The sequence below is a fragment of the Rhinopithecus roxellana genome, chromosome 4 (genome assembly GCF_007565055.1).
Source record: "Rhinopithecus roxellana isolate Shanxi Qingling chromosome 4, ASM756505v1, whole genome shotgun sequence".
Classification (NCBI taxonomy): domain Eukaryota; kingdom Metazoa; phylum Chordata; class Mammalia; order Primates; family Cercopithecidae; genus Rhinopithecus; species Rhinopithecus roxellana.
The window spans coordinates 22,726,822-22,751,865 of NC_044552.1; the positions used below are offsets into that span (position 1 = coordinate 22,726,822).

General features: G+C 43.2%; 1 protein-coding gene, 1 non-coding gene and 1 pseudogene across 2 annotated transcripts; all 3 read left to right on the top strand.

The window, feature by feature from the left end:
- The first annotated feature begins 941 nt into the window (after positions 1–941).
- On the top strand, positions 942–5,828 carry LOC104676779 (annotated as a pseudogene).
- On the top strand, positions 5,029–5,115 carry LOC115897160. Its single transcript, XR_004057089.1, has one exon. It is a non-coding gene; the product is annotated as a small nucleolar RNA Z195/SNORD33/SNORD32 family (small nucleolar RNA).
- Positions 5,829–10,616: 4,788 nt separating the features above from the next.
- LOC104676767 (olfactory receptor 2H2) lies at positions 10,617–12,036 on the top strand. Its single transcript, XM_030928552.1, is given in 2 exon segments — positions 10,617–11,588; positions 11,590–12,036. Coding segments are annotated over 2 exon segments (939 nt in total). The 5' UTR covers positions 10,617–11,096.
- The last annotated feature ends 13,008 nt before the right edge of the window (positions 12,037–25,044 follow it).

The window sequence follows — 25,044 nt, forward strand, 5'->3', positions numbered from 1 at the left end:
GATGCTGAAGTTCCAAAGTTGACCTTGCAGAACTCACAGATACAAAAAGTCGGTTCTCACATCCATGAGTTTAGCATCCTGAGGATATTGTATTTTCAATTCATGTTTGCTTGTGGATGCAGCACCCATGGGAATGGAGGATAGACTATATTTATGGAAAGAAATCCTAGGCCCTGCGTCCTCATGAAAGCATTGGCCTCCAGTGCAGGCTGACAGCAGAGCAGGGCGGAGCTGGCTTATGGTTGCAGACCTCTGTGCCAGCCTTCCCTAGACAAGGTTGCCATGTCGAGAAGAAGAAATCGGCTCAAGCTCTGGGCCCGTGACGCCTGCTCCTGCCAAAGACTGTAGATTACACCAACTGGGATCCGGCAGTCACGAGGTCTACAGGAGTCAAGAAAGCCATCATCAATGTCTTTCAGCAGGAAGTAAAATCCCTTTGTCTTGGAAGCCTCCCAGGTTCCTGCAGAAGAAGCTGTTTCTGGAGCTGGTGAGCCCTATGACATCATTGACAGCTGTAACTTGAAGAACAGACATGGAAGAGAAATCTGCTTTTCACTTTATATTTTTGCCTGTCTTTTAAATGTTACAGCTGTGTGTGCTTTACATATTCAAAATAGTGTGTATGTGTGTGCGTGCGTGTAAATTTTAAGCAGCTAATAGACTCAAGACAGAAGTGGCTACAAGTTTATGCCCCAGTAGGAATCACTTCCAGTGCTCTTCATTAATTGCCAGGCAAAATAGCTATAGTAATGTAGTAACTAGAATAAACTTTAAATTAGGTTAGTTATAAACACCCCATCCATTATCTACTCCCAAAGCTGCTTCACCCATGAATATTTAATATGCCACAAAACTATCAGAGATTGCTAATATGTCCCATAATATAATATGAAACCAAAAGATTTTTCACAAAGCCAAACTTGGGAGAGAATCATAGCAAAATGACATGTAATTCTGAGATCATCACTGAGTATGGTACTTGAGTCTATAGCCACATGTGAAAACCATCTGAATATAATCCAAAAAGCTATTGCAGTCATGGGCTGCAGAATAATGTGGTGGCCAAGAGGCTGTGATATTGTGATATAAGAAGAAATACATATTTGGCCTTTGATCCCAGTTCTTGGCACAGAGTTCCTAAGGCCCTTGTAATTCCCTGAGCAAGGAGTGCTAGGAGAGTCTTTTGTTCTAATATTTGGTCTTTAACCAAATATGTCAGTTCCTAACATTGAGCTCTAATCCCTTGGAATTTCCTGGGTAACAGGAGCATCTTTTGTTCTAATGAGGTGACCCCTTGGTGGGCCCCTGAATGGGGACTCTGACTGGAAGGACCAAGCCATGATTAGAAGTTTGAAGCTTTCAGCTCTACCCTCATCTTCCAGAAAATCGAGAGGGGCTAGACATTGAGTTAATAATCAACTATACCTATTTGAAGAAGCCTCCACAAAAACCCCTGAACTATGGAGCTCAGAGAACTTCCAGGTTGGTGAACACACAGAAGTGATGAGAGGGCGGCATGCCCCAGAAGCTCTGTGCCCCTTCCCACATACCTTTTCCTGTGCATCTCTTCTATTTCGTTGTTCATCTGTATCCTTCGGAATATCCTTTATAATAAACTGGTAAATTGAAGTAAAGAGCTTTCATATATTCTGTGAACTGCTCTAATAAATGATCAAACCCAAGGAGGGAATTGTGGGAACCCCCAATAGGGTTCCCACTAGGATCAGAAGTTCCAGAAGCTTGGACTTGTGATTGGCATCTGAAGTAGGGAGCAGTCTTATGCGATCCTTTAATCTGTGGGATCTCACTCTGTCTCCAGGTGAATAATGTCAGAAGTGAATTGAATTGAATTATAGGACACCTAATTGGTGTCCACTGAAGAATTTATTGGTCAGTCTGGGAGAAAAACCAATATGTTGGCCAGGCGCAGTGGCTCAGCCCTGTAATCCCAGTACTTTGGGAGGCCAAAGCAGGCGGATCACGAGGTCAGGAAATCGAGACCATCCTGGCTAACAAAGTGAAACCCCGTCTCTACTAAAAATACAAAAAATTAGCCGGGCATGGTGGCAGGCGCCTGTAGTCCCAGCTACTCGGGAGACTGAAGCAGGAGAATGGCGTGAACCTGGGAGGCAGAGCTTGCAGTGAGCCAAGATCGCGCCACTGCACTCCAGCCTGGGCAACAGAGCAAAACTCCCATCTCAAAAAAAAAAATACTAAAATAAAATAAAATAAAATAAAATAAAAACCAACACGTTTTGGTGACTAGAAGTGTTGAATGTTGAGGATATAGGAGAAAATGGTCAGTTTGGGGGTTTTCTGCAAATACTCAGAGCCCTTTCCCATTGTGCAGCATCAGATGGTCTGGATTCAAATCCATTTTGAATACTGGACCTGCAAATTCATGCCCAGAATGTGGTGCCATATCAAGGGCAGCATTTGCATGTTTCTGGCAGGTTGGATGTTCAGCGGCAGCAGGAGTTAGATCAGTGTTGGTGAGTTGAAGCCATGTTGTTGAACACATACAGACCTGCATCCTACCACCATTGCTACTGCCTTCATAAGTCCATTTTTACCAGCACTAGGGTGGCCTGTGGAGAAGCCTGCTTAGTGTGAACTGGCCTGTAGTCACTGTTTACTTGGTTGTTTAGAGCCCCTTCTATTGTGGATGCTCTCTAGTGGGCATTAGCATGCAAAACAAAGGTATTCACAATTTTCCCATTTTCATAAATAAAAAAAGATTTCCCATTTTCATAAATCCATCCAAGTGCCTCTTCCTCAAATTTCATTGTTCTTCATCTTCTAAACCTCCTCCTTCCAAGCCCTTGACCAGCCAACCAAGTCATTTGCCACTGCCCATGTATTCACAATATTCTTCCATTAGGCCATTATTCTTTCCACACAAAACAGATAATCGGGTGCACTACTCAAAGCTTTGGCCATTGGGAGGATTTACAATTTCTATGGTCTTCCAGAACTACTCTGAGTGCGGCTATAATGCAGCAGCCGTCCATTTTCAGCTCACACCAATGTGTTGAGCAGATACATCCATGAACCAAGGTCATCTTATTTTTCCTCCATTAGCCAATTATAAAGTACCCCTGCCCCCATGACAGATTAAAGATGGCTACAAACTATCAGACAATCATCCCATCAGGAGGGCTATCTATTTCCCCTCCCCTTGAATCTGTGCTAGTCTATGACTGTTTTGACAAAAGCAGCGTGGCAGAAGTGACACTATGCCAGCTCTGGGGCCAGCCTGTAAGAGAACTGGCTGTTCCTCATTGCTGTCTTGGAGTTCTGAATTTCCAAGTAAAAAGTTTGACTATCATGCTGGGCAGACCATGTAGAAAGGCCCTGAGATAGCATGAAGACAGAGAAGAGTCAAGATGAGCCCAAACTTACAGTGAACCCACCAAGGTGTCAGGCATGTGAGTGAAGCTGTCTCAGACCCTCTAGAGCAGTCCATCTGCCAGCTGAATACTTCCAAGGGATCCCAGCTGGTACAACATGGAATATAAGAAAACCCAGCCAATTTCTTCCCAAATTCTTGGCCCACAACATGTGAGATACAAAGAAGTTTGTGTTCATTTAAGCCCATCAAATTTGGGGAGATTTTGTTATGCAGCAATAAATAACTAGAACACTCCCATGAGCCACTGGTATGAGCAATTTGGGAAGTACCAAGGCCACAGTGTGGAGGACATGGGAGCCTGGTCCCCCACTTCAGCACCTTGCATTTGCCCTCCAGTTCTGCCCACAATTGATCCAGGATATACTACTTCTCTCTTCCAATTGATGATGTTGTAACCACCAGACCTCATCATTTGATTGATTTGACAGGACCCAGCTCACGATGGACAGTCCTAGCCTCATGGCCATTTGATGTCTCATGATCAGGAGCTCTGTCTCTAATAAGGCCCAAGAGTAGGCTAGGACTTGTTTCCTAATGGAGTTCACTTTCCTGCAGCAGACAGCATAGCTTTGATCAAGAACCCCGGGGATCTATGTTGTGATTTTCCTTTTGAGGCTTGCCCAAAATGCCACACTGTATCTTTTCCCACCACTGATACCTTTAGTGCCTATTAAGTCTATTAAGTCACACGGCCAAAGCAGTACCACATGGCTGATATGACAGCCTAGAACAACTGCAGACCCCATGTCTGCTCTGGGCTTCAGTCAGTCACTAGCAAACTGTTCCATGTGGTATTCCCATGAGTGTGGAATATGCTTCCTCTAGAAACTAAATAGGACAACCAAGCATTCTCTACCCCGGAGAAGAGGAAGGAGAAGATCAAGACTCACTAGTGGAAGAAGAAACAGCTCATAAGGCTACAGAAGCAGGTGGAAAAGAACGTGGAGAAGAAAATTGACAAATACACACAGGTCTCCCCAAGACCTATGGATTCCTGGTCTGAGCCTAATAAAGACTGTTTATTCCGAAACACACACAAACAAAAAACACTCCTGTATTATAAATTATTCTGTGTAATGGTGTGTTACTGTGCATCTCTTTCCAGTTCTGCATTAGTGGTGTTAAGTGTGAAATGCAATATGTTCTTACTTTAGACGGATATCCTGGCACGAAGTTTAAAAACTTCAAAGATGTGGAGGATGCTGAATCTTCACAGGGTATATCTCCCACTCTCTGGAGTGCATTTGTCTTACCAGTGTCACCAATATGCTTGCCCTCATGGCTCGTTCTGTTTGATTAATAAGATATTATTGATACAGTGGAACAATGTGATGTTTTGCAGAATGTCCAGAAGGTCCACGTTCAGTGGTGTGTTGCAGCTAGTTCATCCTGCCTTATGGAGCCAACAGTTAAATTTTCAGAAATTGTGCAAATCAGTTGTTAAACACGACTATTATTTTAATAAGTTATTTTAAGACATAGGTAACAAATCCCTAAGCTCTTCATTTTCTAGGTATTTATCTTACCATATTTTCTATACTATTCTGGTTATTTATATCTGTTATGTCTGTATAATAAAAATACTAAATGATGTTGTCTGTATAATAAAAATATTCTGGATCGGTGATGAGCAACAATCACCATCTTTCGTTTGAGTTTCATGGCCATGAGACCAACCCCATGCACTGCTGCTCTGAGACCTGCCAGCCACTCCCAGTCCTTGAGTGCGGTCCTCCTGGCTCAGAAGTGATTTTCCGTTAGGTTGTCTTTTAATTTAAACATGAACTCCGCTCTGCCCATCACTGTCTGTGTGCAGTCACAGGTAGAGGGACAGCCTTCGGGTGGCACCCTCAGCACTTCCCAACCCTTTCCCACCTTCTAGGCCAGAAGGTGGTGGTCGTGCGCTGCGAGAGCATCAACATTTCTGGCAATTTCTACAGAAACAAGTTGAAGTACCTGGCCTTTCCGCAGGCCTTTCTCCGCAAGCAGATGAACACCAACTCTTCTCGAGGCCCTGCCATTTCTCGGCCCCAGAGACATCTGGTGGATGGTGCAAGGCCGGCTGCCCCAAAAGACCCAGCGAGGCCAGGCCACCCTGAACCACCTCAAGGTGTCTGATGGCATTCCGCCGCCCTATGACAAGAAAAAGCGATAGTGGTTCCTGCTGCCCTCAAGGCTGTGTGTCTGAAGCCTACGAGAAAGTTTGTCTGCCTAGACACCCGGCTCATGAAGTTAGCTGGAAGTACCAGGCAGTGACAGCCACCCTGGAGAAGAGGAAGGAGAAGGCCAAGATCCACTACCAGAAGAAGAAACAGCTTATGAGGCTGCAGAAATAGGCGGAAAAGAACATGAAAAAGAAAACTGACAAATACACACAGGTCTCCTCAAGACCCATGGACTTCTGGTCTTAGCCTAATAAAGACCGTTTGTTTATGCAAAAAAAAAAAAAAAAAAAAAAAAAAAAAAAAAAAAAAAAACCCTCTGTATTATAAATTCTTCAGTGTAATGGTGTGTTACTGTACATTTCTCTACAACTCTGCATTTTCAGTAATCTCACATTGACAGTTTAAAATTGGCCATGGTGAGAATATTTACACTATAGAAATCAAGGCTTTTTTGCCGGAGTTGCAGCACATCCATGTCCCTATTATATGGACCCTATTATAATGGGAGAGTTTTAACATGGTACTGAAGCAAAAATGTAAATGTAAATGTACACTTATATCCATACCCTGTAAATTCAAACTGCCTTTGGTCTTTCTTCCTGATAGTATTTGAAAAGAACACATTCATCCAGGCGCAGTGGCTCACGTCTGTAATCCCAGCACTTTGGGAGTCCGAGGCAGGCAGATCATGAGGTCAGGAGTTAGACCAGCCTGACAATATGGTGAAACCCTCTATTAAAAATACAAAAATTAGCCGGGCGTGGTGGCATTCGCCTGTAGTCCCAGCTACTCAGGAGGCTGAGGCAGGAGAATCGCTTGAACTTGGGAGGCAGAGGTTGCAGAGAGCCAAGATCGCGCCATTGCACTCCAGTCTGGGCAACAAAGTGAGATTCCATCTCAAAAAGAAAAGAACACATTATTCAACAGATTAATAGCTATATAACATGGACCCGAAACCATGTTAATCAGGCACAACAGCTGCAATTACAGCTATTTCTTGGTTGGGTTTGCGCTAGTCTGGTCACCTTTCAAGATGCATCTGATTTTTGTAGTGACCAGACAGGTGAATTAAATGTGAACTATGATAGGAACAAACCCTCACATCCTTTAAAGGTGGCATCAATCAGCCATTTCCCTTGAATTGTGATATTGTTCTTGATTCACTGTCTTTGTGGTAAGAGTTGTAGATTCAGGGCTTCCACCTGAATCTGTAGTTCTTACTCCACAGATTAAAGAACTATGTGGGGATTCTGCCAACTGCCAAGCATGTGCATTCCAGTTACAGATCTAAAGGCTGCAGAAATGACTACTGGGTAGATCCATGGACCTAGTACATGCCATTTATTAGCTGACCCCATAGGCTCCCTTTCTAATTGAAGAGAAGCATAACGATTCAGTTATATGAAGATTGGCTAAATGTCCTAAGTACTCTCCAAATCCAGAGCTTTATAATTCTCTGTTACTACAATGTGATCCATCACAGAATTAAATAGAAAAGGAGGAAGCTGAGAACTTAAACAACTGAGGTTCTGAATGGATGAATCATAAGCTTGAGAGGACTATCAGGATGCCTGGGACTCACTGGATGTGGTGGGGAAGAGAGACACTGTCCTTTTTCTTCCTATTGACAGAAAGAAGCAGTGAGGGACCTCTTTTACCTACCACAGTGATGACTATTGTTGGCATATTTCCTATAGATATTCCCCTGCCCCCATTACCATAATTAGCGGCTAATGAATTGTCTGTGGGCTATGGACCCTAGGGTCTCAGCAGAATTAATGAGCGCTTTCCCTCCATGGGATCCCTCTCTCTACCACCATACCATGTCAACATTTCTACCTCCAATGCCACTAAAACAGAGGCGCACCTCTCCCTAGATGGAGGGGGAGGATTGTTGGCAAAGAACTCGATGTCAAAGAACTCAATGGCAAAGTTCTGACCTTGGCCTCATCCTCCCTGCAGAGATTTGGTGGGCTTTGGTTGGTGCACACCCTCTACAGTTAGCAGATTTGGGTTCAACCATCAGCTCTGGTGCTTACTTACTGCCTTGGGAAAGTTATTTATATTTCTTTGTTTCAACTTCTTCATATTGGAAGGAAGAGAATAATATGTACCGTTGTGAAGGACAATCAGCAGTGTAGGCTAAATGTTTAATAAACATCTTGGTTGGTGGCAGATGGGGAGAGCCCTAATTTGTAGTGTTTGCCAATTTTCATAGTGTAAATATTCCTGACATGGCTGTCTCAAGCCACCAATGGTTTAATAACTGTCTCACAAAATTCCTAAATTTTACTAATCAAGAGATAGTCTCAGCCAGCTCCAGCTCATCACACACATGTGTGCTTAGAAAAGTGCCAGATGGTCAGCATTAGCAATCCCTATTGTGACCAGAGATGCAGTTGCCCATTCAAGGATGCCCATTACTCTTTATTTATTTATTTGTTTGTTTCTTCCTGATGTACAAGTGGCGGCTGGGTGCCAATTAAGAGTCTGTTATGGGGATTGCTGGTAGCAGAAGAGATTTTTATTTGATTGAAGGTAAGTAGAACCTTTGCTCTTTGGCTCTGAGATATCAGTTTCCACCTATCCTCAACACTGGAGCACCAGATTTGGAGTTAAACATATTCTAAAATCCTAGTCCTAGCACTTACTGGCTAGGTAACCTTATACAAGTCTCTTGTCTGTGACTGTTCACTTTTTGGTAAAATTGGGATATCTCTTTGTAGGGTCACTATGAGAACCAGATGTTCAGGGAGCTGTTTATCACCATGCTTGGCACACAGGAAACACCTTACTAACAGCAAGGGTAGGTCATGGTCACTAGCCTATCATAAACCCCTTTCAAGGGACCTCCCAACTCCTTCCCCAGCTCCTAACACAATGCTGGCACTTTGGGGTTTAAGAAATGAATAAATGCACAGACCAATGCATGAATATATCAGAAGGAAAAGGAGTAGGAGAAAAATAATGTGAGTAGAAAAGACAGAGATCAAAGAGGGAAAGGGAAACAAAGAGTCACTAAGAAAGGTGTAATCTAAAGAGATTCAGCAATATAGCAGAGAAAGGAAAGGAGTAAAATGCCAAGATAATGACAAAGTTAGAAATGTAGAAAATTATTTAGGATGACACATGATGGATGAATAAGAAACAGTTGGCTATTGTTTAAGGTTACATACAAATAATTTTATATTGCAAAGAAAACAAAGGAGGGGGGCGGCAGCTAATGAGCATGAGGTTTCTTTTGGGGGTGATGAAATGTTCTGGAAGTAAATGATGTTGGTTGCACAACTTGTGAATATGCTTTAAACCACTAAATTACACACTTCAAAAGGGCGAATTTTATGGTATGTGAAATACATCTCAAAAAATGAAAGCGAAGGCATAATCAAAATTTTAGAGGCCAGGCACGGTGGCTCATGCCTGTAATCCCAGCACTTTGGGCGACTGAGGCAGGCAGATCACCTGAGGTCAGGAGTCTGAGACCAGCCTGGCCAACACGGCAAAACCCCATCTCTACTAAAAATACAAAAATTAGCTGAGCATGGTCATGAGCGCCTATAATCCCTGCTACTTGCGAGGCTGAGGCAGGAGAATAGCTTGAGCCCTGGAGGTGGAGGTTGCAGTGAGCAGAGATCACACCATTGCACTCCAGCCTGGGCTACAGAATGTGACTCCGTCTAAAAAAAAAAAAAAAACAAAAACAGAATGGTGGTGACGTCTTGAGGGGGTGAGGAATTGAGAGAGCAGGGAGGGGCACACAGGAGCTTCTAAGATACTTGAAACATTTGCTCAGTTTCTTAACCTGCTTGATGGGCATACCAGGGGGGGTTGACGCTATTCTTCTTTTTTTTTTTTTTTAGACAGAATTTTGCTCTCATTGCCCAGGCTAGAGTGCAGTGGTGCAATTTCGGCTCACTGCAATCTCTGCCTTCTAGTTTCAAGAGATTCTCTTGCCTCAACCTCCCAAGTAGCTGGGATTACAGGCACCCTCCACCATGCCCAGCTAATTTTTTTGTATTTTCAATAAAGACAGGGTTTCACTATGTTGGTCAGGCTGGTCTTGAACTGCTGACCTCGTGATCCACCCGCCTCGGCCTCCCAAAGTGCTGGGATTACAGGTGTGAGCCACCACGCCCAGCCCTGACATTATTATTCTTTAAACTGTAATTTGCCTTACTCATACTTATGTTTAAATATGTAACAATATTTTAAAAATTAAAAATATATTTTAAGCAAGAAAAGAATAATGGGAGAAAGAGGAAGAAGAGACAATGGCAGAGAGTCCTGGCAAAAAAGGAGATGTGATAGAACTTAAAACAACATGAAGACCCTGTAAGAGGAAGACACTCCTGCCATCCTCTGAACTCCATGGCACATTTGTGGGGTGGCCCACCATCTCCTCTGCTCCCCTCATGGCCTTCCTAAGGTCCTGTAAGACCCTGAGTCCTTGTCTCTGACCTGCCAGAGTGGCTTTAGTCTCCCACCTCTAGCTCTCAGCTGACCTTCTATGCCCCAATACATCTCCATTTTAAGGAAAAAACCCAGCCACCTCCTCTAGGAAGCTTTCCCTGATATATCCAACCAAATAGGTCAGTCATCCTACAGAACCTTTACTCTCATTCACCCAGTACATTGGTGTCACTGGCCTTTAAATTTTGGACTCTTTTTTTGGTGGTGTCTGAAAGACCACAGGATTTAGGGAGAGTGACTCTTGGAGTCTTTCCATAATGTTCCTGTGAACTCCTGGTGATTTTAACATGCTTGTGGCCACTCTTGCCTCCTACTTGTAAGCTACTCATGGCAAGGACAAAGTATGTGGACCAATTTCCACCCCTCCCTTCAGGTCAGTTGGTTCAGCAACTTAGGTTGCTAAAAAGGCCAGGGCAACCAACCTGGTCTCTCCGTAGACCAGGACAACCTGGATGTCCTCTGGGGACATCTTAAAACAAAACAAAATCTCTCTTAGATAAAACACTGTCTCTGATAAGCTCACTTGCAAATGAAAAAATACAAAATAAATGGAATGTACAGAGTTCTATAAAATTCATTCAACCAATACAGCAATAATTGAGCCTACAGAGACAACTTATCAGAAAATTCATTCAATATACATTACGAGATCATCCAATAAATAAGAGACAACTCTAGAACAGCATTCAGAACATAGTGGCACTCAATAGGTTTCCCTTGAATGAATGAATTAATTAATGCTGTTTTAAATCAGTCTCCTCTGCCCTCACCCAGGAAGTCAGAGGCACCAATGTGAGTCTCCATCCGCTGTCCAGTACATTCATGGTTTCCTCATTCTCACTAGACAATGTTTGACCACAAAGAACAGGGAACGAGAAGGAGCTGCTGGATGGTGATGAGCCTGGGAAAGGGAGGCTGGGTGAGCAGAGACAGAAGAGAAACACCCACCTGCTGTGACCTCACAAACACCCAGGCTGAGTTTTGATAAGACAAGTTGAATCACACTGGGGTGACAGCCTCATCCTCCCAGGTACAAACAAGAAAAGACCATGGTTAACCAAAGCTCCCCCATGGGCTTCCTCCTTCTGGGCTTCTCTAAACACCCAGCACTGGAAAGGACTCTCTTCATGGTTGTCTTCACTTCCTACCTCCTAACCCTGGTGGGCAACACACTCATCATCCTGCTGTCTGTGCTGGACCCCAGTCTCCACTCTCCAATGTACTTTTTCCTCTCCAACCTCTCCTTCTTGGACCTCTGCTTCACCACGAGTTGTGTCCCCCAAATGCTGGTTAACCTCTGGGGCCCAAAGAAGACCATCAGCTTCCTGGGCTGCTCTGTTCAGCTCTTCATCTTCCTGTCCCTGGGGACCACTGAGTGCATCCTCTTGACAGTGATGGCTTTTGATCGCTACGTGGCTGTCTGCCAGCCTCTCCACTATGCCACCATCATCCACCCCCTCCTGTGCTGGCAGCTGGCATCTGTGGCCTGGGTCATTGGGCTGGTGGAATCAGTGGTCCAGATACCATCCACCCTGCGCCTGCCCCTTCTGCCCCCATCGGCAGGTGGATGATTTTGTCTGTGAGGTCCCAGCTCTAATTCGACTATCCTGTGGGGACACCTCCTACAATGAGATCCAGATGGCTGTTGCCAGTGTCTTCATCTTGGTTGTGCCTCTCAGCCTCATCCTTGTCTCTTATGGAGCCATTACCCGGGCAGTGTTGAGGATTAACTCTGCAAAAGGGCGGAGGAAAGCTTTTGAGACCTGCTCCTCCCATCTCACTGTGGTCACCCTCTTCTACAGCTCAGTCATTGCTGTTTACCTCCAGCCCAAAAATCCCTATGCCCAAGAGAGGGGCAAGTTCTTTGGTCTCTTCTATGCAGTGGGCACTCCTTTACTTAACCCTCTCATATACACCCTGAGGAACAAGGAGGTAACCAGGGCATTCAGGAGATTGCTGGGGAAGGAAATGGGGCCCACACAAAGCTAAGGGAGAGCTGCTTAATGTGCTTTAAAAGAGAGGAGATTCTATGTGCTTTTATCAGAAAGTTTGAGTTCCCTGCCCCTCTGCCTTCCTCACACCCATTACATTGCGAGAATGGATGAAAGCCACATGTCTGTGTGTATGCGTGCAAGAGACAGCATCTGAAATGTAGTAAAGGGAGGTATCTTTATGTGACAAATTATAGGCATTAAGTATAATATTTTATATTTTTCTATTTTGTCTTCGCCTCCACAGTCATGTTCCTGCCTTTATCATTTCCACTTTTAATTCCCCTCCCTTGCCGTATGCCCACTATTCCTTCACCTCCAATTCTAATTCCTACCACATCTTCTTTGCTTCTCCCTCATGTTTTTCCACTTCGTTATATGTCTGTTTTGCATTCTCATTCTATTTTGTTCCTCAAATAACAGCAAAAGAGAAGGGGAAGCTGAAACCCAGTTAAGTTCAGAAACTCACCCAGGAACACACAATGTCCACAGCATCATGAACTAAAATCCAGGCCCCATAATTTTCAGTCAGGCAACTCTCAAATACACACTGTTGTTTTCATACCATAATCAAATATCTCAGTATTTCAGGCTTGAGCCTTACAAAGGAAATTTGTAGATTAGCTTTAATAATGTAAATTAGCTTCTTTAGTCCTATTTCTTCCCTTACAATGCCCATAAATCGCAGGTAAAGGAGGAGCTAGAAAGACACAAAAATATCTTAATGTTTAGGCTGGCACAATTTCGACATTGTGGACCTTGGTGTCATCTACCGGCCAAATATGGTATTGCATGTGACATCCCAGACTTCTGCTCCAGGGTCATCCGAACTGTACTTTGCTCAAAGACATAGGTATTGTTATGATACTATAAAGCATTTATGTAATTGTTATGATAACCCAAGTAACACTTAAAGAACAGATGCTCCTTGACTTATGATGATATTACCTCCCGATAAACCTATCATATACTGAAAATATTGTAAGTTGAATATGCATTTCATACACCTAACCTACCAAACATCATAGCTTAGCCTAGCCTACCTTAAACATACTCAGAACACTTACATTAGCCTACAGTTCAGCAAAATCCTCAACACAAAGTCTATTTTATAATAAAGTTTTGAATATCTCATGTAATTTGCTGAATACTGTACTGAAAGTAAAAAACAGAATGGTTATATTGGTACTCAAAGTACGGTTTCTACTGAATGTACTTCTTTTGCATCATCATTAAGTCAAAAAATGGTCAAAGTCAGGAACCGCCTGTAATTTACACATATTGACTCATTTAATCCTTATAACACCACCATGAAACAGATAATATTATTGTCCTTTTTCAGAGGTAAAAACTAAAACACAGAATTTATGTTACCAATTGAAAATGTGCAAGCCAGGATTTGAACCCAGGAAAACTGGCTCCAGACTCCACGCTCTTAACCTTGCCTTTTGGTACAAATAATGCCTCCCGAGCCCAGGTGAAAGCTTCAACTTCTCAACAAGCTTTGAGGAAATCATTTCAATCCAAAACTATATCTAAGTGATCCCCCAGCCGAAGGGGTTTTGCTTCCTTAAAATAAGAGTTTTTCAAATACTTCAAAGCATAAGAAACAATAGAACAATAAAACTTTTGGAAAAAGTTGTGTTACAGTTCATTGTGTGTGTGTTTCTGGCTTAGTTCACCCACTAGATTTCAGGCTCTCAGAAGGCAAGGACCAGAATTTTGCATAAAACTGGCACCCAGTTTTAGGAATGAATAAGTGAATGAATGAATGAATGAATGAATCACACTCTCCAAAGAGAATATCTAAAAGGTTCTGGGGTTCCAATCCCACAGATGCTGTCTCCCAGCTTTTCCCTGGCAAGGGCAGCAATACCAAATTCCCTTTGAGTACACACTGATAAAATAAGAAAAAAGAAAATCTTAGTTTTATTTCTAGTTCCAACACAAAATGATTTTGATTCAACATTTACCCTGGCATTGGCACAGAACAACAATATTAATTCTTTTATAATCCTAATCTTTATTCTAGCCATCCTTGTGTTAATCTTATTGTCTCCTTGACCTCATTAGAGCATATCCTAATCTTAATGTAGAGCCCCCATTTTATATTTAATAATCCTAATCAGCCAGGCACGGTGGCTCACGCCTATAATCCCAGTACTTTGGGAGGCCAAGACAGGCGATCACAAGGTCTGGAGTTCGGGACCAGCCTGACCAACATGGTGAAACCCCGTCTCTATTGAAAATACAAAAAAAAAAAAAAAAATCCTAGCTGGGCGTGGTGGCACACAGCCTGTAATCCCAGCTACTTAGGAGGCTGAGGCAGGAGAACCTGGGAGGCGGAGGTTGCAGTGAGCTGAGATCATGCCACTGAACTTCAGCCTGGGCGACAGAGTGAGACTCCGTCTCAAACAATCATAATCATAATCTCAGCCCTATAGGTAAGGCTAACCTTAATTCCACTTTTCAAATCACTGTAGTAAGACCTTTTTTTATGACCCCCTCTTATCTTCTTTCTCTTACTGGCACCTAGAAATGTCTATACTTTTCTCCTGTTTATCAGTTCCCTACAGCCAGAGGCTGTAATGTTTGTGTATAGTAAAATCATTTCTAGACAGACTCTACGGAAAGTGCAACAGAGAATTAAATAAAGCAGTCTAAAAGAATCTGCTTTGTTGAATAAATGGTTTAACATAGGCCTTAAAACTAACATCTCTTATCCCAAATTCATTCAATTTCCATGTAACAGTCATCTATTGGATACTCTGTGAGAAAATCCAATATAAGGTTACTCAATCACAACCCCCACAATGTCCAACGAAAATAGGGATGGTCAGACACATAGTGCCAGTATGCATGACAGTTACACAACTGAATTGGAGCAAATAAGAGTCTACAGGAATACAGAATTGAAGAAAAAAGTGTGTGAGTGCTTGGAGCGGCAGTGATCATAGACATCTTCTTAGAGGTTTGAACCACAGAAGAGTAAACAAAATTAATAAGAAATATTTGCTGACTGTGTGGAAATGAGATGCAGAGACCCCCTTTTTAGGGGCCTGTGAACTCCCAAGCATGGAAATAAAGCAAAATCCTGAGTTTCTTCAAGGAAAGTTCCAGGCACCTAGCTAGCTCTGAGAAATAAGTAGCAACTTGATAAGCAAGAAGGTAATAGCAGCCTAAGACAACAGCCAAGGAAGTTCAGCATTCCGAATAGGTTTGATTTCCTCATAGAAACTAAAGATAACATCTTAACATATGTCTCCGAGTTGTCTCAGATACTCGGAACCCCACCAAATGGATCTGCTGGCATAGACCTCAGAGGACAGGAAAATGACGACTGAACTTTAACTGTCATTCTTTGTTCTAAGTTTCTTCCTGAGGGGCTTGGAGAAAGTAACACCTCCTAGCCAGTTAACATTTTTCTACTGGACCCCAAATTTTTAAACAAAGCTTCTCTTCCTTAACTAGTTGCAAATTTGGGGGCTTTTTTTGTTTTTGTTTTTTTGAGACAGGCTTTTGCTCCATTACCCAGGCCGGAATGCAGTTGCAATCGTAGTTCACTGTAGCTCAACCTCCCAGGCTCAAGCAGTTCTCCCGCCTCAGCCTCTAATTTAAAAAAAAATTTGTATGTGTAGATATAGGGTCTTGTTATGTTTCCCAGGCTGGTCTCAAACTCTTGGTCTTAAGGGATCCTCTCTCCTTGGCCTCCCAAAGCGCTGGGATTACAGGCATGACCCACCATACCTGACCAGAAAAATCTTTGAATCTATCTATAGCCTGTCAGCCCAATTCAAGATATCCCACCCCTTTAGATCAAAACCAATGTGGAAGCCAGGCGCGGTGGCTCACACCTGTAATCCCAGCACTTTGGGAGGTGGATGTGGGCAGATAATGAGGTCAGGAGATCAAGACCATCCTGGCTAACACAGTGAAACCCTGTCTCTACTAAAAATACAAAAAAAAAAAAAAAATTAACCGGGCCTGGTGGCGGGAGCCTGTAGTCCCAGCTACTCAGGAGGCTGAGGCAGGAGAATGGCCTGATCCTGGGAGGCAGAGCTTGCAGTAAGCCAAGATCGCACCACTGCACTCCAACCTGGGCGACAGAGTGAGACTCCGTCTCAAAAAACAAAAACAAAATGTGGAACCTCCATGCGTTGATTTACAATGTTCCTTGTAGCTTCTGCTTTTCTGAAGTTTACCCCTGCCTTTTGTTTTGTTTTCTGTTTTTTGAGACAGAGTCTTGCCATGTTGTCCAGGTTGGAGTGCAGTGGCACAATCACGGCTCAGTGCAGCCTCGACCTCCTGGGCCCAAGGGATCCTCTCACCTCAGCCTTCTGAGTGGCTGGGAGTATAGGCATGTGCCACCATGTTTGGCTAATTTTTTGATTTCTTGTAGAGTTGCGGTCTCACTTTGTTGCCCAGGCTATTCTTGAACTCCTGGGTTCAAGTGATCTTCCTACCTCAGCCTCTCAAAGTGCTGGGATTACAGGTGTGAGCCACTGCACACTGCCTTACCCCTGCCTTTAAAAACCTGTGCTACAGTAGTTAGCCAGACATGAGCAGGGCAGGAAAGGGCCTCCTTCCCCACCAGGAATGACAAGCAACCATCAGGTGATAGGCGGTTGTTAAGCTGTCTCTAAAATAATAATTGGTCACAGTCCGTGCCAGGAAAAAACAGTCTCCCAATAAATAGAAAAACCTGAAACTGATAAGATCTCAGGAGTTGGGCAAGTGGGCTCATGCATGGGGACTAAGAGGGGAAATGGCAGCATTAACTGGTTTATAACCTTATAATAAGACTCCCTGGTAAGGGAAGAATGCCTCAAGGGAGCATGCGTACAACTCCAGTAAACATACCATGCATGTGGCCCCTCCCAAGCACTAGCAGGCCACTGCTAGTGCAGACAGCCCACCCCAAGGGAAGAATCAGGGAGAAGGGACCCTGGAAGCATGCCAACACAGAAAACCCTAAGTCAAGGTCAAGCCATGCACTTGATCTCTCAAGTTGCCCACTTGGCCCCCTTCCAAGTGGGCTTTACTTCCTTTTGTTCCTGCCATAAAGCTTTTCAATAAACTTTTACTCCTGTTCTAAAATTTGCCTCAGTCTCTTACTCTGCCTTATGCCCCTCAGTCAGATTCTTTCTTCTGAGGAGGCAAAAACTGAGGTTGCTGCAGACCCATACAGATTCGCAGCTGCTAACATATCTTTTATGCCATATAACTCTGATACATTCTGCCACTAACACCCGTGCCTGCAAGACATCAGGGAGGCCAGGATTTGAGCATTTAGCTGCCTGGTCCTCCCTGCGTGGTGTCCTGCAATCAATGCCTTTCTTTCTGTTGGCACAATCCTTGGTGTAGGTATCTGGTTTTATTGCACCAGGCAAGCAGACCCCAGTTTGGTTCTATAACAGAAAAGGCTAAAGACAGAAATAAGCATGTTGTGCATTAAGATAGGGAGATGTGGGGGAAGGAGTTACACCAGGGAGCAAAATGATTAATGATTAAGGAGGAAGGTAGGGATTATTTCAGAAAGATACAGAAACTACTGAATTGAACACAACTAGGAAAAAAAAAATCCCTTACAGATGTTTCAAACCTACATGGTTTAAGTCTCCTGAGGGCAGGCACTTAACTATTCATTCTAATATGACATGTGAGTTGGAAGCCTTAAAGGAACGTTATTCAAGAACCTCATCTCTACTAAAAATATGAAGTCTCTAATAAAAATTTAAAAACCTCTACTAAAAATACAAATAATAATAATAATAGCCAGGGCAGGCGGCAGGTGCCTGTAATCCCCTTACTTGGGAGGCTGAAGTAGAAGAACCACTTGAACCCAGGAGGTGGAGGTTTCGGTGAACTGAGATCACGCCACTGCATGGGGAGATAGAGTGAGACTCCATCTCCAAAAAAAAAAAAAAAAAACTCAAACATCTGAAGGGCTCACTGAATCATGGTTACTTATGTGTAGGGCCCAGCCCTGTCTTATCCCTCTCTCTCCCAGGGAAGGGGAAACCTTCTGGCTCCTCCCAAGCAGAATTAATCGCTCCCCCTTGAAGGGTAACAGTATATGCCACCTCAAACTATCTTTAGCATATGGATTATTTTGAGCTAACAACTGAAAATCATCAGACTAGAGAATGCTGTAAAATAGGGTACAAGTTTTCCTTTTGTAAATAAATTTACATCTGTAAAGGTACAACTCTTACTAATGGAGAAGACATCAGTTTAAATATGCATAACAAACCTTTTCTATCTGTAAAGGTGCAACTCTTACTAATGGAGAAGACATCAGTTTAAATCTGCATAACAAACCTTACTAAACCACTTTGTTCCATATTTTCCTGGTCACTTTCCCATAACTTGCCTTCCCATCTATCACTCACCCAGAAGCCCCAAACTCCTTTTCCTTTACCTAGCCAAGATGGTATACAGTTGCTAAGAACAACACGAGTTTGAACTCCATGGATTCACTCACACATGATTTTTTTCAGTAAGTATATTGAAAAAGTTTTTGGAGATTTGTGACAATTTGAAAAAAACAGACAAACCCATAGCCTAGACACATTGGAAAAATTAACAGGCCAGGTGCTGTGGCACATGCCTGTAATCCCAGAACTTTGGGAGGCCAAGATGGATGCATTGCTTGAGCTCAGGAGTTGGAGACCAGCCTGGGTAACATGCGGAAACCTCATCTCTACAAAAAAAAAAAAAATTAACTGGACATGGTGGCACGCACCTGTAGTCCCAGCTACTAGGAATGCTGAGATGGGAGGCTCTCTGGAGCCCAGGTGGTTGAGGCTGTAGTAAGCCGTGATTGCGCCACCTCACTCCAGCCTCCATTTAAAAAAATAAATAAATAAATAAGAGAAAAGTATCTCATGTATAAACCAAAAATAAAATTCTCAGCTCCCCAACTGACAGGAAGAGAGGTAAGACATGCCAGTGATACCCTCCTTCCTTTGGAGTTTAGGGACAACTGACCAGCATTAACATTAAAATAGAGATCATAAGACTGACAAAAGATTCTCTGTGGCAATAAAATAGTCAACTCCAACCTGACTCTGGTATAGCATCACATCACAGATAGCAGGCCCTGAAGGAAATCAAAGTATGTTACCCCAAAATATATTTCTTTGACATATTTTGAAATGACTCTGCAAAGCCATCTCTTGTCGTGGGGATTTGCATTTTGTAGAGAATCCCCTTCCCCTTCCAGGTATTCTTCTGATCCAGGAGAGATTTTACTAATAAGAGCCTGATGTCTTTTAAGGTGCGATAAGAAACATTTATCATCTATTATTTCTGAGGCCTGGAAGCTTCAACTACATAACAAGAATCTTTGCGTCCACAAACATCTCCCCCAGCACCACCTACATGCCCCCTTATCTTAACTCAAGCATTTCTTTCTGCTGACCTCAACTCTTTAGGCAGAGCTTAACTTTCTCAACCAATTGGCAATCAGAAAATCTGAATAACCCCTATGACCTGTGAGCTCCCTTGCTTTGAGATGTCCCGCCTTTCTGAGTTGAACCAATGTATACCTTACATGTATTGATTTACGTCTTTGTCAGTGACTTATGGCTCCCCAAAATGTACGAAACCAAGCTGTAACCCAACCCATCTTGGGCATATCTTCTCAGGATCTCTTCAGGCTGTGTCACAGGCCATGATCACTCATAAATGGCTCAGAATAAACCTCTTCAAATATTTTACATATTTGGCTTTTCTCATCAACACATAAATGTATAAAATATATGTAGATACTACCAAAAAATATACACAAATCTACTATAAAAAACAAACATTTGGCCAGGCACTTTGGGAGGCTGAGGTGGGCAGATTGCTTGAATCCAGGAGTCCACGACCAATCCGAGCAACATAGCAAAACCCCATCTCTACTAAAAATACAAAAAATTTGCTGGGCATGGTGGCATGTACCTACAGTCCCAGCTACCCAGGAGGCTGAGGTAGGAGGATCACCTCAGCCTGGGAGGTTGAGGCTGAAGTGAGCCAAGATCATGCCACTGCACTCCAGCATGGGCAACAGAGTGAGACCTTGTCTCAAAAAATAAACAGAATTTATCAAAACGTATGCACACACTTACAGACCACATATGAGCCATTCAAAGTCAAGAGAAAGCTTAACAAAAGATACAGAATTAAATCATAATGGCAAAAAGTTAACTGTAGTGTATACTGTTCTACTGTAATTTGATAGCCACTTCCTCCTACCATTGCAATGAGCTCAATTGTTGCAAGTATCTGCCTAAAATGCCATGTGACACTAATCATCTCTGCATGAGCAGCTCATCTATCCAGTAAATTGTGTATAGCAGTAAAGAGTGATTGCTCAAGATTCTTGCATATATTTCATCACGTCTAGAGCAATACCATAAACCTTAAATAACACCATAGGACCCATATGAAGTGTCAATAGTGATGCTGGAAGTTCTCCCAAGAAGCAGAGAAAAGTCATGACTCTATAAAAAGTTGAATTGCTTGATATACACCATAGATTGAGGTCCATTGAGGTCCATTGCTGGGGTTGCTGCCATTTCAGACAGACAATTCATCATGTAAATGATGTAAACTTAAGGTATCAATAAACACAGTATAGTGCCCTATATATATTTTCCTTACGATTTTCTTGATAACATTTCCTTTTCTCTAGCTTACTTTATTGTAAGAATACATATATAAGACATATAGCATACAAAATATGTGTTGATCAACTGTTTATGTTACTGGTAAGACTTTTAGTCAACAGTAAGCTATTTTAGTAGCTAAGTTTGGAGTCAAAAGTTATGTGCAGATTTTCGTGTGTGTGTGGGATCGGCAACCCTAAGCCCCAAGTTGTTCAAGGGGCAACTGTATGAGCTCCAAATTCCCTTTTTTTTTTTCTTTTTTTGAATCAGAGTCTCGTTTTGTCACCCAGGCTGGAGTGCAACGGCACAATCTTTGCTCATTGCAACCTCTGCCTCCCGGATTCAAGCAATTCTCCTGCCTCCACAACCAGCTAATTTTTGTATTTTTAGTAGAGACGAGGTTTCACCATGTTGCCCAGGCTGGTCTAAAACTTCTGACCTCAAGTGATCCCCCGCTTTGGCCTCCCAAAGTGCTGGCATTACAGGCGTGAGCCACCACACCCAGCCAAGAGCCCTTAAATTCTAACTACCTCTTTGCATTGTTCACCACTGGGTACTCCCATGTGTACATGCATGAAGCCAATGTTAATAAACTTCTATTTGTTTTTCTCTCATTAATCTGTCTTATGCCACTCTAATTTACACAGCCGTAGCTGGAGAACCTAAGACAGGCAGAGGAAAAGGATTTTATTTCCTACACTCCCTACACATACCTGGGGAATGTACTCCGCAGGCCACATGATGTTGCTTCTGCATCTGTCTCCCTAGCTTTGTTGCATCACAGTCCCAGTGTCCAGCCCACACAGGCCTCAGTACGTGTCCCTATCACAGCTGCTGCTAGTGCTGAACTCACCTTCCAGGATAGTCTCTAGCATGTCCTTCCATGTTCCAGGGAGCCATGTAAGTGGATGCCATATTGGTTAAGTATTTTGAGTAGCATCCCATTTGAAGGAAGCTGTCACTTAACATGAAACCACCATGAGGTGGCTAATCAATAGCACCTTTCCGCCTGCCTTCAAGTGACAGCCTCCCTTAACATGAAGCCTACCTTATGGTAGCTTCATGTCAAGTGATAGATTCCCTCAAGGGCAAAGTCACAGAATTATCTGCTTCAAAAGCCTGAGTGGATAAACAAAATGTTGCCTATCCAGGGTATCCTAAAATTACCAAGGACTGTGGGAGAAGCAATTGGCAGGACCATCTTCAACACTTCCCATTTTCTGCTGGGGTGAGATCACAGCTGGCCCCAAAGCGTCCAGAGGAATCTAGGGCCTGGTAAGAGGCTGCATGACAGCAAATATACAAGGCTAGGGTGTTCAGCTCAGAGGGCGGACAAAGAACTTGGTAAGATGAAATGAACACTGGCTTTGTAGCAGGCAGACCAGATGCAGCAGATTGCTTTTACCAAAGAAGCCTGCAACACACATTTGTCCCATTCCACATGTTCTCTTTACAGTGTGACTTATGCTTATCCCACCAAGAGGTGAAGTGTTTCCTCTCCTGAACCTAGGCATGGCCTTGTGACTGCTTGGACCAGTGGAATATCTCAGAAGTGATTCTACGTGACTTTCAAGGCTTTGTCAGGGAAAATAAATAAATAAATACAGCTTAAACCTGGCTGGCTCTCTACAACTGCCTCCACTTGCCTTTGGAACTGTCATTAGGTCATGAGGAATACCAGGCCACATGGAAAGGCCATGTGTAGGGGTTTCAGCTGACAGCCCTCGCTGAGGTCTCTGCCAACAGCCAACACCCCCGTTAGACGCTGAGTGAAGGACCCTTCGGACGACAACAGCCACCAGATTTCTGACCTTCCAGATGCTACGGAGCAGGGTGAACCCTCCCCACTCACTGTACCCTATCTGAATTTCTAGCCCACAAAAACCATGATAATAAATGATTATTGTTGTCTGAAGCCATTTAGGGTAACAGGTTTTGTGGCAATAGATAATAATATATGCAGTTTGAATGCTGGCTTTGCTCCTTAGTAGCTCTGTGACCCCAGAAAATGAACACACAATTCCCTTGCTTTTAGAGTTGTCCTTCACACCAGAGCTAATGGTTGTGAGATGCCTAACACTCCTGGTTGCTCTCTTAAGTGATCTCATTTATTTGTTTTTCTGCTCACTGGTCATCTTCCCATGTTGAGAAGGTACAACCCTTGAAAGCCATCTTACTCCCCATTTTGCCTCAGTGCCAAGCAAAGCACCTGCCACAGCAACTCACCATCAACACTTGTTGAAGATAACCCAACTAATGTAGCAACCAAGTGCGCACAAAATGCTCTCCACTGGTAGACAACCAACAGGAGGGCAGGGAGGCAACAGGCTAAGTCAGGGAAAAGCAGGGGACATGGAAGCCTGCAGGCAGTCTACATTCCAGGACATTCCAAAGTCAGAAAGTGATCTGAACCCTACCCTGACTAAGGCAGGGCTGGAAATGCAAAGCGTGCCTCACAGAGCCCAGGGAGCAAGTCCTCCCAGAACTGCCAAGTGGTAGCCTCTCCACCTGGCAACACGTCTCCTTTGCACCTCTTGGGGTACAATTATACATTAATTAAATATCATTGAGTGTGTGTGTATATATATGTGTGTGTGTGTGTGTGTGTATATCTATCTCATTGTAATTATATATAATAATACATTAATAATTAGTATTAGTGCTAATCAATAGCACCTTTCTCCCTGAAAAGACACTTTCAAAAATGAATACATGAAGTCTGATTATAGATGAGCATTGACAGATGTACATTTGCAACTGATCCTAATCATCAGGAACATTAACTGTGAACTCAAACAAACAGTTATCTCAAAAGTGTTTTTCTTATTAGTAGGAGGCCTGTATGAAAAACAGTGCTCAGTCATGTTTTAAATTTGGCCAGTAACAATCTTACAAGTTCTCTTCTAAGTACCTTTATAATATCCTCAATCTCACTCCTTCCCACCCCTTTGCACTGGGCACTCTGCCAGTCCCACCATCTGGCTTGAGACTCCTGCACTCCTGCTAGCAGAGTGTCTGGCTCACCTTTGGCCCCAGTAGAACTGTTCACCCTTTGTTTATAATTTACAGCCCACCTAAGTGCAATGCAAGTTTAAGATGATAATTTGGGTCTTTTAGGTTCTACCCATGACTGTTCTACAGCTCCTGCTACTGTTTCTTTTCTTTTTTTTTTTTTTTTTTTGAGATGGAGTTTCACTCTGTCGCCCAGGCTGGAGTGCAGTGGCACAAACTCACTGCAACCTCTGTCTCCTGGGTTCAAGCAATTATCTGCCTCAGCCTCCGGAGCAGCTGGGATTATAGGCGCCCACCATCACGCCCAGCTAATTTCTGTATTTTTAGTAGAGACAGGGTTTCACCATCTCGACCAGGCTGGTCTTGAACTCCTGACCTCGTGATCCACCCACCTCGGCCTCCCAAAGTGCTGGGATTACAGGCGTGAGCCACCGCGCCCAGCCTCCTGCTGCTGTTCTGATGCCAACTATTCATTTTCCACACTGCAGGCTTATCTACTCCATTGGCTTCTTCTCTTTTCCTAGAGGATATTCCACTGTGGGAAGAAGAGAGACTCACATTAAGTCCAACTGGTCCCAGGTGGATAATCACAGTGGAACGTTTTTCAAGTACTGGTCTAAGATTCAACCAGCTCATGCTTTAGTGGAAGTTCAGAAATTGGCACTTAACTGGTCAATGAATGACAGGGGCCCATTCAACCCTTGCAGCTCTCTTACAAAAATCTGAGAATCATTTTAAAAATCAGTGCCAAAGTAAAAGAAAAGTTGAGCTTCAAAAAAGCACTCTCCAAGACGACATAAAAAATGTTTAAAGTCTCAGGCAAGTGTTTTGGCCCTTGTCCATTCAAAATTTTTTTCATTTTGATAGCAAATTATTTCCAAAATGCTCAGAGTTCCTAGACAAAGATGTTTAAGGTTGGAAGCACTCAGTGGCCATCTCATCCATTACCTTCCAGCAGTCATCATTCTTTTACTGTTCTTAGTTCCTGGGAAGGAGCGTCCCTAGAGGGGACGCTTAGGCACTTGCTCCAGGCTCCCAATTCATGCCCACTACTGTCGAGGAACTCATTAAACAGCAGGGACAGAGGCTAACATTCATGCAACATATACCATGGCCCAAGGGCCATCCTAGGCACCTGAATGCACAATTTATATAGTCTTTGTACCCAACATATGGAGGAATGTATTATTATTGTTATTCTCATTTTTATAGATGAGGACACGGGGAATAGAGACTAAGAAAATGTTTGCATGTGGTTGGATCTGATGCCCTGGCAGTCTGACTCCAGAGCCCACACTTTAAACCAGTAGTGTCCTCACTCACTAATCTCAGACTTAATC